At 43.8% G+C, this 16,345-nt stretch overlaps 1 protein-coding gene across 2 annotated transcripts in view; it reads left to right on the top strand.

Annotated features, from left to right (window-relative positions):
* LOC122564134 (spermatogenesis-associated protein 6) overlaps window positions 1–16,345 on the top strand; it is a 90,587-nt gene that overhangs the window by 37,775 nt on the left and 36,467 nt on the right. For both annotated transcript variants that reach the window (XM_087994512.1, XM_043718754.2), the window contains exons 6-8: window positions 10,429–10,553; window positions 12,520–12,612; window positions 13,039–13,287. In XM_087994512.1, coding sequence (XP_087850638.1) covers window positions 10,429–10,553; window positions 12,520–12,612; window positions 13,039–13,287 — 467 coding nt within the window. The remainder of the gene's footprint in view (window positions 1–10,428; window positions 10,554–12,519; window positions 12,613–13,038; window positions 13,288–16,345) is intronic.

Here is a 16,345-nt window from a genome sequence, read left to right as displayed (position 1 = left end):
TTTGTTACTTATTTTAGCATGTCTTACGTTAGTTACTCATTATATAATATTTGAAATTATTGCACAAGTACTATTATTTCTACAAGAACACATTCTGATCACAAAAGTGAATACTCTGGTATCATCATTCTAAGTAATAATCACATTTTGCTTAAAGTAATGTCATTTACAACATCCTGGTGCCACTCTCTTATTTTGTCTTTTGTTAGATTATATCCAAATTCCCTTATCTTAAGGGTGTCATTGAAATTTAAATAATGATCTGAATTGTGATTGATTCTGTTCTATTCAGTATCATATTTTTGTCTCATTTCCAGACTTAAATGTCTGACAGTGTAGGTTTTACAAGTTTGGGTTCTGCCCTGAATACAATTGGCTGTTAACTTCTGTAAAAACAATGACTGTTTTGAATTGAGAATATGCCTATATTGCCTAATATCTCACTATATAATAGCATAATCTGGAGGTATACATGTTCTATACTTATACTGATCTAAAGTAGACTTTTTCCTTTCTGAATTCCTCATTGCGATCTTGTGAGGGAAAACCAAAAGAATATTGGGAGCATGAGGCCAGGTGCAAATACACAAATAAGGAGCAGGTATAAGCCATTTGGCCCCTCGAGTCTGCTGCACCATTCAAAGATCATGACTGACCTGATTCTAACCTCAAATTCATATTTCCACCTACCCTGATATTGCTTTACCTTCTTGTTTAACAAGAATATATCCATCTCTGCCTTTAACAATATCCAAGAACTCCTTTTTTTTGTTGGAGAGCAGGTTACAAAGACTGATGATCCTCTGAGAAGAAAACAAAATTGCCGCCTCTTCATTTTGAAACGGGTGTCCCTTTATTATTAAACTAGTTTTTGATTCTCCTTTGAGTGGAAACATCCTGTCTATATGCAACTTGTCAAGACCTTGTTTCTGCTAAACTCCAGCAGGTGTAACACCGAGCCTGTCCAATTTTTTTGTCATAAGATAGCCTGCCCATGGCAGGTATTACTATGGTCAATTCTAACTGACCTGCTTCCAAAAGCAATTTATATCCTTCCTAAATACTGGGCAAAGCACTCGAGATATGGCCTCACCAGTAACCCGGTAGTATAACCTCCCTCCTTTTTTGTATTTAATTTCCTTCATTGTAAATGATAAGTGCAATTAATTTTTCTACTTTGCTGCTGTATCGATATACTAATCTTTTTTTGTGATTTATACACTGGGGTGTTAGGTCCCTCTGCATCTCAGTTGTTCAACTGTCACCATTTAGATAGCATGCTACTTTTTCTGTTTCCAAAATAAACATTTCCACATTTTCCCACATATTCCATTTACCAGATCTTTCTCACAGCCTTAACCTATTTGTAGCCTCCTACTATCCTTTTCACAGCTTACTTTCCTATCTACCTTTGTGTCATCAGCAAATTTGGCAATCATACCCTCCAGGAGAAAGTGAGGTCTGCAGATGCTGGAGATCAAAGTTGAAACTTTATTGCTGGAACAGCACAGCAGGTCAGGCAGCATCCAGGGAACAGGAGATTCGACGTTTCGGGCACAGGCCCTTCTTCAGGAATGAGCAGAGAGTGTTCAGCAGGAGAAGATAAAAGGTAGGGAGGAGGGACTTGGAGGAGGGGAGTTGGAAATGTGATAGGTGGAAAGAGGTCAAGGTGAGGGTGATAGGTCGGAGTAGGGTGGAGGCGGAGAGGTCAAGAAGAAGACTGCAGGTCAGGAAGGCGGTGCCGGGCTGGAAGGATCCGGCTGAGACAAGGTGGGGGGAGGGGGGATGAAGAAACTGGTGAAGTCCAAGTTCATCCCCTGTGGTTGGAGGGTTCCCAGTCGGAAGATAAGACGCTCCTCCTCCGACCGTCGGGTTGTTGTGGTTTGGCGGTGGATGAGTCCAATGACCTGCATATCCTCGGTGGAGTGGGAGGGGGAGTTGAAATGCTGTGCCACAGGTTGGTTGGGTTGATTCGTCCGGGTGGCCCAGAGGTGCTCTCTGAATCGCTCCGCAAGTAGGCGGCCTGTCTCCCCAATATAGTGGAGGCCACACCGGCTGCAGCGGATGCAGTAGATGATGTGGGTGGAGGTGCAGGTGAATCTGTGGCGGATATGGAAGTTTCCCTTGGGGCCTTGGAGAGAAGTGAGGGGGGAGGTGTGGGCGCAAGTGTTGCACCTCCTGCGGTTGCAAGGGAAGGTGCCGGGAGTGGTGGTTGGGTCGGTGGGGGGTGTGGATCTGACAAGGGAGTCGCGGAGGGAGTGGTCTCTACGGAAAGCTGATAGGGGAGGGGAGGGAAATATATCCTTGGTGCTGGGGTCTGTTTGGAGGTGGCGGAAGTGACGGCGGATGATGCGCTGTACATGGAGATTGGTGGGGTGGTAGGTGAGGACCAGTGGGGTTCTGTCCTGGTGGCGGTTGGAGGGGCGGGGCTCAAGGGCGGAGGAGCGGGAAGTGGAGGAGATGCGGTGGAGGGCACCGTCGACCACGTCGGGGGGGAAATTGCGGTCCTTGAAGAAGGAGGCCATCTGTGTTGTACGTATTTTGAACTGGTCCTCCTGGGAGCAGATGCGGCGGAGACGAAGGAATTGGGAGAATGGGATGGCGTTTTTACAGGGGGCAGGATGGGAGGAGGTGTAGTCCAGGTAGCTCTACGTTTGGACCACATCGCTGCATGTGTCTCCGCCCCCCCGCCGCGTTCCGTCACCACGCCTAACCCCGCCCCCCCGCCGCGTTCCGCCACCACGCCTAACTCCGCCCCCCGGCCGAGTTCCGTCACCGCGCCTAACCCCGCCCCCAAGCCGCGTTCCGCCACCACACCTAACTCCGCCCCCCGGCCGAGTTCCGTCACCGCGCCTAGCCCCGCCCCCACGCCGCGTTCCGTCACCGCGCCTAACTCCGCCCCCCGGCCGAGTTCCGTCACCGCGACTAACCCCGCCCCCCCGCCGGTCTCTATCACCATGTCCAACTCCGCCCCCAAGCCGACCTCTGTCCCCGCCCCCAGGCCTAACCCCGCCCCCACATCCAGCTCCAGCCCCACACCAGGTCCTAGCTCCCAGCCCTGCCGTGTGTTCACCATCCCTCCAGACTTGCCCCTCTCTGAGGATGAAAGATCAGTCCTCAGCAGAGGTCTCACCTTCGTTCCCACACGTTCTCGGGTCAATGAATTCAATACACGGAGTGACACCGAACAATTCTTCCGCCGCCTTCGCCTCCGTGCCTTCTTCTTCAATCAAGACTCTCGCCCACCCTCTGACGACCCCTTCTCCCACCTCCAACACACCCCATCCACCTGGACACCCCGTGCTGGCCTCCTACCTGCCCTCGACCTCTTCATAGCCAACTGCCGCCGCGATATTAACCGCTACCTGAACTCCCACACTCCCCCCACCCACTCCAACCTCTCACCCTCGGAACGCGCAGCCCTCCACTCCCTCCGTTCCAACCCCAACCTCACCATCAAACCAGCTGACAAGGGAGGCGCAGTAGTAGTGTGGCGCACTGACCTTTACACCGCTGAGGCCAAACGCCAGCTCGCAGATACCTCCTCCTACCGTCCCCTTGACCATGACCCCACCCCCCACCACCAAACCATCATCTCCCAGACCGTCCATAACCTCATCACCTCAGGGGACCTCCCATCCACCGCCTCCAACCTCATAGTCCCACAACCCCGAACCGCCCGTTTCTACCTCCTGCCCAAAATCCACAAACCTGACTGCCCCGGACGACCCATCGTCTCAGCCTGCTCCTGCCCAACCGAACTCATCTCGGCATACCTCGACACGGTCCTGTCCCCATTAGTCCAAGAACTCCCCACCTACGTTCGTGACACCACCCACGCCCTCCACCTCCTCCAGGATTTCCGCTTCCCCGGTCCCCAACGCCTCATCTTCACCATGGACATCCAGTCCCTGTACACCTCCATCCCCCATCACGAAGGACTCAAAGCACTCCGCTTCTTCCTTTCCCGCCGTACCACCCAGTACCCTTCCACCGACACCCTCCTTCGACTGACCGAACTGGTCCTCACCCTGAACAACTTTTCTTTCCAATCCTCCCACTTTCTCCAAACAAAAGGAGTAGCCATGGGCACCCGCATGGGCCCCAGCTATGCCTGCCTCTTCGTAGGGTATGTGGAACAATCCATCTTCCGCAACTACACTGGCCCCACCCCCCATCTTTTTCTTCGCTACATTGATGACTGTATCGGCGCTACCTCGTGCTCCCACGAGGAGGTTGAACAGTTCATCCACTACACCAACACCTTCCACCCCGACCTCAAATTCACCTGGACAGTCTCGGACTCCTCCCTCCCCTTCCTAGACCTTTCTGTTTCTATCTCAGGCGACCGAATCAACACGGACATCTACTACAAACCTACCGACTCCCACAGCTACCTGGACTACACCTCCTCCCATCCTGCCCCCTGTAAAAACGCCATCCCATTCTCCCAATTCCTTCGTCTCCGCCGCATCTGCTCCCAGGAGGACCAGTTCAAAATACGTACAACACAGATGGCCTCCTTCTTCAAGGACCGCAATTTCCCCCCCGACGTGGTCGACGGTGCCCTCCACCGCATCTCCTCCACTTCCCGCTCCTCCGCCCTTGAGCCCCGCCCCTCCAACCGCCACCAGGACAGAACCCCACTGGTCCTCACCTACCACCCCACCAATCTCCATGTACAGCGCATCATCCGCCGTCACTTCCGCCACCTCCAAACAGACCCCAGCACCAAGGATATATTTCCCTCCCCTCCCCTATCAGCTTTCCGTAGAGACCACTCCCTCCGCGACTCCCTTGTCAGATCCACACCCCCCACCGACCCAACCACCACTCCCGGCACCTTCCCTTGCAACCGCAGGAGGTGCAACACTTGCGCCCACACCTCCCCCCTCACTTCTCTCCAAGGCCCCAAGGGAAACTTCCATATCCGCCACAGATTCACCTGCACCTCCACCCACATCATCTACTGCATCCGCTGCAGCCGGTGTGGCCTCCTCTATATTGGGGAGACAGGCCGCCTACTTGCGGAGCGATTCAGAGAGCACCTCTGGGCCACCCGGACGAACCAACCCAACCAACCTGTGGCACAGCATTTCAACTCCCCCTCCCACTCCACCGAGGATATGCAGGTCATTGGACTCATCCACCGCCAAACCACAACAACCCGACGGTCGGAGGAGGAGCGTCTTATCTTCCGACTGGGAACCCTCCAACCACAGGGGATGAACTTGGACTTCACCAGTTTCTTCATCCCCCCTCCCCCCACCTTGTCTCAGCCGGATCCTTCCAGCCCGGCACCGCCTTCCTGACCTGCAGTCTTCTTCTTGACCTCTCCGCCTCCACCCTACTCCGACCTATCACCCTCACCTTGACCTCTTTCCACCTATCACATTTCCAACTCCCCTCCTCCAAGTCCCTCCTCCCTACCTTTTATCTTCTCCTGCTGAACACTCTCTGCTCATTCCTGAAGAAGGGCCTGTGCCCGAAACGTCGAATCTCCTGTTCCCTGGATGCTGCCTGACCTGCTGTGCTGTTCCAGCAATAAAGTTTCAATCATACCCTCCATCCCATCATTCAAGTCATTTTATATAAATTGTGAACAGTTGAGGTTCCAGTACCAATCCCTCTGACACACCACTTGTTACATCTCACCAACCTGGAGAAGACCCATTTGTGCCTACTCTCTGCTTCTCGTTAGCCTTTAAATCTCCTATCCAAACAAATGTACAGCCCCTACACCACAAGCTTATTATTTTCGCAATAACCTTTTGATGTTACATTTTTTTCAAATGTTTTCTAAAATTGTAAATCGTGTACCCACCAGTTCCCCTTTTACCCATAGTACATGCTACTGCGTCAAAGTGCTCCAATAGACTGTTCTTTTCGGAAAACCATGTTGACTCTTCCTGGCTATTTTGAATTTGTCTAACTGCCTCACCATAACTTTAATGATTTGCTTCTAACATTTTTTTAATCATAGACATTAAGCTAACTGGCCTGAAGTTTCCTGCTTTCTGTCTCTCCCCTTTTGAATAAAGAAGTTACATTTGCTATCTTCCAATCTATTTAGACCTCCCCAAATCAAAGGTGTTTTGCAGCATGCTAACCAAAACATCATCTATCTCCACCCTGCAGTGATGGTTATCATGGTTTTGTCAGTCTACAGCTCCAATAAATTACTTCTCTGATAACTTTCCTGAGCTCCTCCCTCATTCAGCTGTCCTCTATTACAACAAGTGAGCATAGTGCTCTCAACAATTTGAGGAATCAATTCAACTCTTCTTTGTGTAATGATGTAAAACATTGAATTTTGCTTTCCCAAAAGAGAAGAATATACTATACAAAAATAAAGGCTATTCAAATTATTGTCATTAATTCCACTCCCATGTTATTTCCTGCAAACGTGGAACCTTTTTTGTATGTTTGTTCCCAGGATAAAGGTAATGCTTGCAATATTTATTTAAGATCTGTTTTCCCTGAAAAGGAATTATTCCAACTTTAGTGATAAAACATCCATAATGTTTGACAGGGAATTCCAGGGTATTAATCCAGCACCAAAAAGGAATGATGATTTAGAGCCAATTCAGGACAGAGTGAGTTGGAGAGGAATTTGGGGATGGTGCTGTTTTCATAATCTTCTTGCTTCTTTCCTTTTCAGTAGTTGAGGTTGTAGCGAAATGTTTTATTGAAATAATCCTGATAAACTGCTGCAGTAGTCCTAATGCACTGGTGATGAATTGGATGGATATTATAGCTAGTCACAGGGATACCAGTTCTGTGAACTGTAATATGCTAGATAGTTTCCAGGTCTCTTAATGTCCTTGAAGATATAACTACTCAGGAAGGTAGTGAGCATTCCATTATATCTCTGACCTGATCTTGTACTTAGCAAAGATGCTTCAAGGAATCTGGAAGTATGCAACACATGAGAGAATAGTATGCTTCTGTGCTTCTCTTGTAGTCATGGTATTATGATGGCTATGCTAGTTATCTCAGGTCAGTGACAAACTTTAAGATATTGATAGGTTACTCAATCGCTTTGCCTAAAGATGGTTAGAGACAATTGGACTTTCTATTGTTTGAAGTGGTCATTTTCGACATTTCGTTAATATTTAAGTAACTTATTACCTGTCAGCCATATTCTGGATGTTAACCAAGTTTTGCTGAGTGATTCCTTGGACTGCTTTATTTTCAGTAAAGCTATGAATGGCAATAAGACTAAGCTATGATGAAAGGGAGATTCTTAGCATCGGAGCTGAAGATGGCAATCATGAAAATACTTTTTGAAGTGATTCATGCAGTGATGTTTTCAGCTGCAGTGATTGGTTCCTGACCGTCACAAACATTTGCCTCTATTACTAAGACTCCAATTACTTGAGGTTTTCTGCTTTGAACCCCATTGACTAGGTTTTATTGAGACACATTTTGTGCCATGTTTGTTTCAGTGCTGCCCAAGGCAGCTAAACTCATTATTTTTATCATCCTAGTTTTGTATTCATGACTGGACACAAGTACAATAAAATCAGAGTCAAGTGGTTTGCCAGAGCCAAAACTGAGCAAGTAATTAATAGCAGCTGTAACTTTATGATGATTCTTACTATTGATTTATTGATCGAACCTTAACCATAACATCAACAACTTTTATGCTTAAGTTCAAATATATGGAGGGTGGAAAATGGATGACTGGTCAGGAGAATATTCGAATTGTAAAGTAGAGATAACTAAGACATGGTGTGGATTTCAGTAGCAGATGAACAATATTTGAGGTCGGGAGAGGCAAAGTCTTTGAAGTCTTAGTCATGCAATAATTATATAGTTACAAGATTTCTCAGGGTCATTTTGAACACCATGGATGAGGATGGTCTAGTTTGTCCACAGTAATTCACCAGTGAGAGAGAAGGCAGTTTGAGGCAGAAATTGAGCAGGTAATTTATAGGTAGGTAGGATTTTATGGCTCTATTGATATTTCGGTCTCCCAATATTAGATGGTTAACTTTCTGGCTGTTAAGATACTGGATTATCATGCCTCCCAAATCCTAACTTTGTAACATTGTAAACATCTATCTTTCTTCTCATCTTTGATAAAATTTTGTAACTACATTTTGCTTCAGAAACCCAACTGTATTTTCCTGTAAAATGAAGGGTTGCAGTTCCAGTCAATTGCCAGCTGGCTAGTTAGACAAATCTTTGAGGATTTCCCTCACTTTGTTTATGAATTCCAACAGTGTTAATAATCTGCATGTTTCTAGGGGAGAAATTAGTCATGGTTATAGAGTCGTAGAGCCATACAGCATGGAAACAGATTGCTCTGTCCAACCAGTCCATGCTGACCATGTTCCCAAACTAAACTAGACCCACTTGCCTGTGTTTGGTTCATATCCCTCCAAGCCTTTCCTATTCATGTGCCTATCCAAATATCTTTTAAATGTTGTAACTGTACCTGCTTCCTCTATCAGTTTATTCCACAAATGAACCGCTGTGTAAAAAAAAAAATGGTTGACTTCTTGTCCTTTTTAAAACTTTCTCCTCTCACCTTAAAAATAAAAGCCCCTCCTTGTTACACCCACTTTTCTGTTAAAAGTTAGCATTGACTCATTTCAGGCTGTGGTTTACAATGCTCGATTTTAATCAAAAATGCATCAGGTGCCAAATTGGATTCTGAGATTTGAGAGTGCATTTTTAGGTGAATGTAGGTCTTCTGTCTGAAATGTATACAAAATATTCAACAAAAGCTTGCAGTTATAATACTTTGTTACTTTTACTGAATCATTGAACTTATAATTCATTAGAGATACTGAAAGTTAGACAGCAGTCACTCACTTTGTGCTACTTCCTTTCATACAGATGTGGTTGCTGTATTGAATGTACATAACATGCATTCTTTTCTTATTGTGATTTGGGCACTTGTTGAAGCAATGCAGAGCCAAATCAGAAATTAGTCAAAATCACCCATTATAAATTAAAACACCAACTTTATTTAATCACCATTTTACTGTTGCATTTATTCACATATGGGCCAGAGCCTTATCCACCAAACTATTTACATGTTTGGATTGTTTAGGGCTCCTGGCCCTGCTTGTGTTATCAGTGTGTTCATTGGTGCGATCTTTTCACAGGCTGCCTTCATGCTTGCTTTCGGATTAGGAACTTTGCCCTGGCTTGGTCTTGATAGGGCCAATCAATGCAATTGGCAGCATCAGTGAGGATGGGGTGTGCTGCTGACATACCTGGAAAAGAGGATGCTATAACATAGTGTCCATACCTACATCAGAAATCTTAGACATCTCCTATTGCCCAGAATGATCCAATTGATTCTGCTGCAGCAGAACACTTTGAATTGGAAATATTTCCCAGTGGAACTGCTGCACATCACAATGTTTCCTTTTAAAGTAACTTTAAAAGTCCTGAGAGCTAAGGCTCCTCTCAAGTGGTTAAACTATCAGTGGGTCCATAGAACAGAACACTAAACCAGTCTCTCCACCGCAGCAACAAGTCCTATACAAAGTTTTTTTATTACGTTTCTCGCTATGAACCCCATATCGTCATATAAAGTAATACTTGTATTTGGCAAATTTCATTAGTTTTTAAATTACATCACTTTACGACCTGTTCAAAGCTGTACTCTCTGGCCTCAATTTCAAGGTTATGCTTGAATAAACACAGACAATTGTCTGGGATATTATTTCCAAGATCCTTATCAATGTCCAATGCTCAAGTGAAAGAGGCATTTTCATGATCACACAGTGAGACCATCTTTTCTTTCATAACTTGAGCACAGTTTAAAGAAATGAGTCTGCAGACTTCAGCAAATTGATCCTGTCCAAATTTCCCATCCCATCTTCCTGTTCTCAACCCCACAATGCACTCCTTCAGTTAGGGTACCGATTGCTCCTTCGATGTTCCATTCCAGCCTATGAGACCAGTGCAGCACACCGCATTCTCCCACAACCACCTTACGTTGAATCATATGAAAGAATGGAAAAAAAAGCGTGATTCCAAATGATTATTACAATGCAAGCATTATTAATACTGCCCGCAGTGCTGCATCTCTCAGAAAATTGAGAACGTCCCTTCCTCCATCCCAACTCCTTATTGTCAGCTGTTAACATCTGATTTTAAATAAGTGGCAGAAAATAGCAATGACATGGGCTATGTATGTCAGAACTTTTGGATAACAGCATCATTCCAAATTGTACATCTTATCATCACCTTTAACTTCTGAATGTCCATTAATTAAGATTGTATATCATAATAGCTGATGCTTGCATCGAGAATAAGTTCCTGTGATTCTGCACTTTTTTTCTGGTGCACCCTGTTGATAAATTTTATGTTACGCTTTTGGACGCTTGATGCCAGAGGATCCTGAAAATAAATTTTGTGGCTTTCTATTAAAAGACTGATGGTATTTTCACCGTTTGATTATAGTGGATGAAATCTTAGCAAACTATGAAGACAATACTAGAAATTTCTTGTTCCCCGAGCCAAAGTTAACACCCTCATATCCTGGAGTGGATAGAGAAGCGCTGATGAAAAGATGTTCACCAGCTTTTGTAAGACACCATTTTCAATTGATAATAATCAGAACTTAGTGATTAGTTTGTGATTTTTAAAAATTGTATCTTGTGCTTTTATAATGCTAAGTAACTTGATCATTAAAAAAAATTACCATTGTATAGCTACAATCTAGGCTTCAACTTTGACTTTCAACAATAATGGTGGATCAACTTAATATCTAAACTACAAAAACTAAATAACCTGACAAGAATAAAACAATTAAACTACCATATTGTGTTAACCTATCGGAAACGAGTCTCGTTGTTTCAGGGACGCACAATGAAATCTTTGAAGACACATAAATCTTCGCTTGGGGATCATGAGCACCATCCCAGCTGAATAGCAGCTATTTGGATTGGGTTCTTATATGGGGTGGGGGGGGGGGAAAGCTGCATTCTGGGGTATGTTTATTTTGTCCCCCAATACCTTTTATTGGAGGAGGAGGCCACTCATTTCACTATGCCTGTGTACTGGATATATAACATACAGGCAACAGTTGTTACCAAAATATTAGTCTAGTTGAAAGGCTAACTCCTCGTTTGGTTCATATATTGTCCAAGCCTGGGTTTTATGAATAGATGATAATCACAGACATTGCAACACAAGTATAACTACTTGTGCCATATGCATCTCATCTTCCCAGACTTCCCCCACCCCCCCCAGTTCCACCCCACTAATCCTGGCTGTATGACTTTGCAAAGTGGCTATTTTAAGCACCTGTTAAAGAGATTCTTAGCTCCACCCTTGATGGTGTCAAGCTTCAGTGTTATTGGAGCTGAATACATCCAATCAGGTGAAGAACATTCTATCATTCTCCTAATTTGACCACTGAAGGTGGTGGAGAAGTTTGCAGAGCAAAGAAATGTATCACTCCTCTCAGAATTTCTAGCAAATCAGAGACTTGGAAGGGCAACTAGATTAATGGGACTAAATTAATTTAGAATATCTGCTTGGCATGGACGAGTTGGACCAAATGGTCTGTTTCCATGCTCTATGCAACTTTTGTACTTTTTTTATCTATCAGTTGCTGTAACTTTAGGGACCTGAAGTTCATATTTATTGCCCTTATTGTTCTGGCTGCTGCAAAGAAAATTGTCAATTCTTGAAAGCTTGCGTCAAAAATAGAAATTGCTGGAAAAACTCAGCAGATCTGGCAGCACCTGTGGTGGGAAAGCAGAATTAACATTTCAGATTGAGTGACTCTACCTCTGAAAGCTTGTGTATCATTTCACTTGAAGGCACATTCATCCCTTTAAAGATTCCACTGCAAACTAAATTTCCTATATCCACATTCATATCACCTTTAAGAAACAGATTTCACACTGAAGATGCATAAATTAAGCCCAGACATAAAAATGATACAGGTCCTGCATAAACACTTTCAGGTAGGCGATACGGTAAAGTTTCAAATAAACATCCCATAGTGTCCCATATTCTGTAAAACAGTTGATATCAGCCCGAGAAATTACCAGAATATGTTTTATGTATAAAAATACCAGCAAAATGTATTAAAATATCTAATTAGATAGATTTTTTAAAAAAAGTAAAGTCAACATAATCTTATCAGATCATAGGGCTGTTCTCTCATTAGAGGTGATGGTTTAACATGAGATTCATCACCTCAGGCAAAGGAGTAACTTCATAACTTCAGCCAGCCTTAGATTCCAACCAACACTGTTGACATCACTTTGTATCACAAGCCAGCTCTCCAACCAATTGCACTTTAATGGATGTACACTACCAAGTCTCCATCAGCAACATCTTATCAGAAATTCAGAACTGTTCTGCCCATAAATCTCCTGCTAATTTGGTCTGAGCATTGTGAACGCTGCATAAATTCCTAGTGTCTGCAACTCCCCACTACAACAGTACTTTTCCAATATTAGTTGGTATAACAATTGTAATGAAGAAAATAGTTCAGTCACCTAAACTGATAGTTCAACATTTCTGTCAATATTTCAGTTAATTGCACCAAAATTGGAGTTCTCTACAACAACAACAATTACAGAGTGCTGCCCTAGATCACCAAAGAAGGTTTCTTCTAGTTTATGCCTGGTGAGTCTTTAATATTGATGTTCCAATTTTAGAGGATCCTGGATTAAAGAAATTGTGATTATCAAAGGTTTGAAACAGATTTATTTTTAAATCAATTTTGCATAAAATGGTATATATGATATCATTCTTAATGATTTCTCATAGCTATAATTTATTTGTGAAATAATACAGCAAATTTATAACAATTGTCCCTGTCATGTAATATCTTTTTGTTGGATTAGTTGCTCCTTTAACTTTGTCAGACATGTGGTGTAAAACTCTGGATAAGCAGGTAAACAGGGATTTTGCCACATGTCTGGTTGAAGCTGTGGATTGCAGTGGCAAGATGTCCAGAAATTTTTCAGGGCGAAACAAAAAAGCAATATAAACTGTTCATACCGTAACTGCACAGCCTTAGTTTTGTAAAACTTTATTTCTTTAATGCAGTCAGAAAGTGGAAGAAAGGAAAATCAATTCAGAAGACCAAGGTGTGCAAAATCATTTAACCTGATAGGAAAATCATGTAGTGAAAAGAAATCTGTAAAGGAACACAAGAAGCCAGCAACAGCAGTCAGATCACGATCACTTTCTCCATACTGTAGAAAGTGTTTACTTGAGCTCTGTTCAGATGATGGACAACATTCATCTCCATGCAAGTCAGATTCCATTAGTAGGACTTCGTTTACAAATCATTCTGTAAGTATTTTTAAATTAATTGATTTAAGTGCTCTGTACAAATATGCTAATTGTCTTAATCATGTATAAGATTTTTTGTCACTATAAAATCTCTAAGTTTTCTAATACTTTTGTAATTTACTTTTGATAAAAGACCTGAAATTACATTGAAGAATTCTCAAGAGGTACTCAGCATTCTCTTTTAAATTGGCGAATGCATGGCCTTTAAAATGCTGGGAATATAACTTAAAATAAAACATTCATGAATTAGTATCCACAGTATAATGTCATCCATTTTATATTGTTTTTAGACCTAGAGATAGAATGAATTAATTACTATGATTAAAATTTAAGGAACAAAAGACAATTCCTCCACAAAGCATGAGAAGTTGATTCACTCTGGTGTCAGCATGGCTTTCTGAATAAGTCTAAGTGCTATGAATACTCGGAAATATTTTGAAATGCATTTGCCTTAGTTATGCTGGATTTTTAAATATATGTATTATTTCAAGGGATGTGTATATTCTGGGTAAGGTCAGCTCTGTTGCCCTATCTAATTCCCTTTGGGACGTTGGTGATGAGCTCCCACCTTGAACCACAGTTGCCCATCTTGCAGGCCGCATGTCTGGTCCTAAAGAATAAAGAAAATTTACAGCCCAGGAACAGGCCCTTCGGCCCTCCAAGCCTGTGCCGATCCAAATGTACTGTCTAAACCTGTCGGTCAATTCCTAAGCATCTGTATCCCTCTACTCCCCACTTACTCATGCATTTATCCAGATGCATCTTAAGTGAATCTACCGTGCCTGCCTCTACCACCTCTGCTGGAAACTCCTTCCAAACACCCACCACCCTCTGTGTGAAGTACTTGCCGCGTGTATCCCCCTTAAACTTTCCACATCTCACCTTGAAAGTGTGACCTCTTGTTATTGAATCCTTCGCCCTGGGAAAAAGCTTGTCTCTATCCACCCTGTCTATACCCTTCATAATTTTATAAAACTCAATTAGGTCGCCCCTCAATCTCCTTTTTTCTGATGAAAGTAAATCTAACCTACTCAGAGAGAAAATGCTGGAAAATCTTCAGGTCTGGCAGCATCTGTAAGTAGAGAAAAGGGCTGATGTTTCGAGTCTAACTGACCCTTTGTCAAAACTTTAAAAAAAAGGGAGAAATAAGGAGGTATTTATACGAGGCTGAGAGAAGGTGAGTCATGGCTCCAGAAGCAAAGGTAGCAATAAAGAGATGATAATGACAGTGCATAGAGAGATTATAGGGAGATTAGGAGCTGGGAATGACCAAGGCTGAAGCCAGTGCTATGTGACAAAATATGGGGGGGGGATGGATGAAGTAGAGGCAAAATGGAAAACAGGGGAGAAAGGTAGCAAAGGGGTAAGAGGAGAGGAAAAAGGTGATGAGAGAGTGGGGAGTGAGAGGAAGAGAGATGGTCAAAAAATAAGAGGTACAGAACAGTGGAAAAATTTTTTTTAAAAATAAATAAAGTAAATGAAATAAAATTACAGAGCAGAATTAAAACAGAGGGGTTGAGATGGGATAATCATCTGAAGTTGTTGAATTCAATGTTGAGACCGGCAGGCTGTAATGTGCCTAGTCAGAAGATGAGATGCTGTTCCTCCAGTTTGCGTTGAGCTTCACTGGAACATTGTAGCAGGCCAAGGACAGACATGTGGGCATGGGAGCAGGATTGTGTGTTGAAGTGGCAAGCCACGGGAAGCTCCCACAACTGCTTTATTGGTACACCTTTCACCCCACCAGCCTTCACATGCAAAGAATAATCCTCTGCCATTTTCGCCAACTCCAACACGACGTCACCACTAAACACATCTTCCCTTCCCTCCCCCGTCTGCATTCCGCAGAGATCGTTCCCCCTAGGACAACCTAGTCCACTCCTCCATCACACCTAACACCTCTCCCATCACACATGGCACCTTCCCATCCAATCGCAGAAGGTGCAACACCTGGCCCTTTACCTCTTCCATGCTGACCATCCAAGGCCCCAAACACTCATTTCAGATTAAGTAACATTTCACTTGTACCTCTTTCAATTGGGTCTATTGCATTCATTGCTCCCAATATGGTCTCCTCTATATCGGAGAGACAAAACGCCGACTGGGTGATCGCACCTTCGGTCTGTACGCAATCAGGTTCTGAACCTTCCCGTGGCTGTGTTTTCTCTTTTGGTTTCAGATTCCAGCATCCGCAGTAATTTGCTTTTAACCTACTCAACCTTTCTTCATAGCTAGCACCTTCCATACCAGTCCTCTCCACATGATCATCTGCTCTTTCCCCTCTGAATCCACTCTGACCACCAACTGCTGCACCATCATGATTGGGAACCCCTTCCAAATGTCCAACCCTTTGTCATTCCCTTTCCCATGCTTCATCTACCTGCTCTCTTAGGCTGCTGATTTATGAAGCTGACTTTGGACTCTCAGGTTTGCAACTTTCAATTGTGCATCCTCAGGGCGAGTATCCCAAAAGTTAAGAGTCTTGCAGATTTTTTTTTAACAAAGTACAGAACATTCAGAAAACTTAGTCTGTGTTTTCTAACTTCCCATTAATACGCCCTACACCTCCAGGCTAAAATCCAAATCTTACTTTAAGAAGTTTTTGGTGGAGGAAGCTGGCCAAGATGTTCCTTGAACATTGCCAGAGGATCTTTCATTAAAATTTCCTTCAAAGGATAGCCATTTGGCAACATTGCTCATGTTTAGTTCTGAAGTCGATTTTCAACATGGATTGTGTAAACTTGTAAACCTACACGGTTAGCACCAATGATAAAGAGCCAACTTGAAGGTACCTCCTCCTCCCGTCCCCTTCGACCACGACCTCATCTCCCATCACCTCAAGGATCTCCCACCCACAGCTTCTAACCTCATAGTTTGGGAACCCCGCACCACCCGATTCTACCTCCTACCCAAGATCCACAAGCCTGACTACGGGGGCCAACCTATCATTCCAGCTTGCTGCTGCCCCTCTGAATTCACCTCCACATACCTTTATACTCTCCTATCCCCCCTCCGGGAACTCCTCACATACTTTCGGTATACCACCCTTCCCTCCACC

The sequence above is a fragment of the Chiloscyllium plagiosum genome, unplaced genomic scaffold, assembly GCF_037043375.1.
Source record: "Chiloscyllium plagiosum isolate Xiang-an unplaced genomic scaffold, Cpla_swu_hap1 HiC_scaffold_2, whole genome shotgun sequence".
NCBI lineage: Eukaryota > Metazoa > Chordata > Chondrichthyes > Orectolobiformes > Hemiscylliidae > Chiloscyllium > Chiloscyllium plagiosum.
The sequence above is the reverse complement of the archived record's forward strand: the minus strand, read 5'-3'. Positions and strand labels throughout refer to the sequence as shown.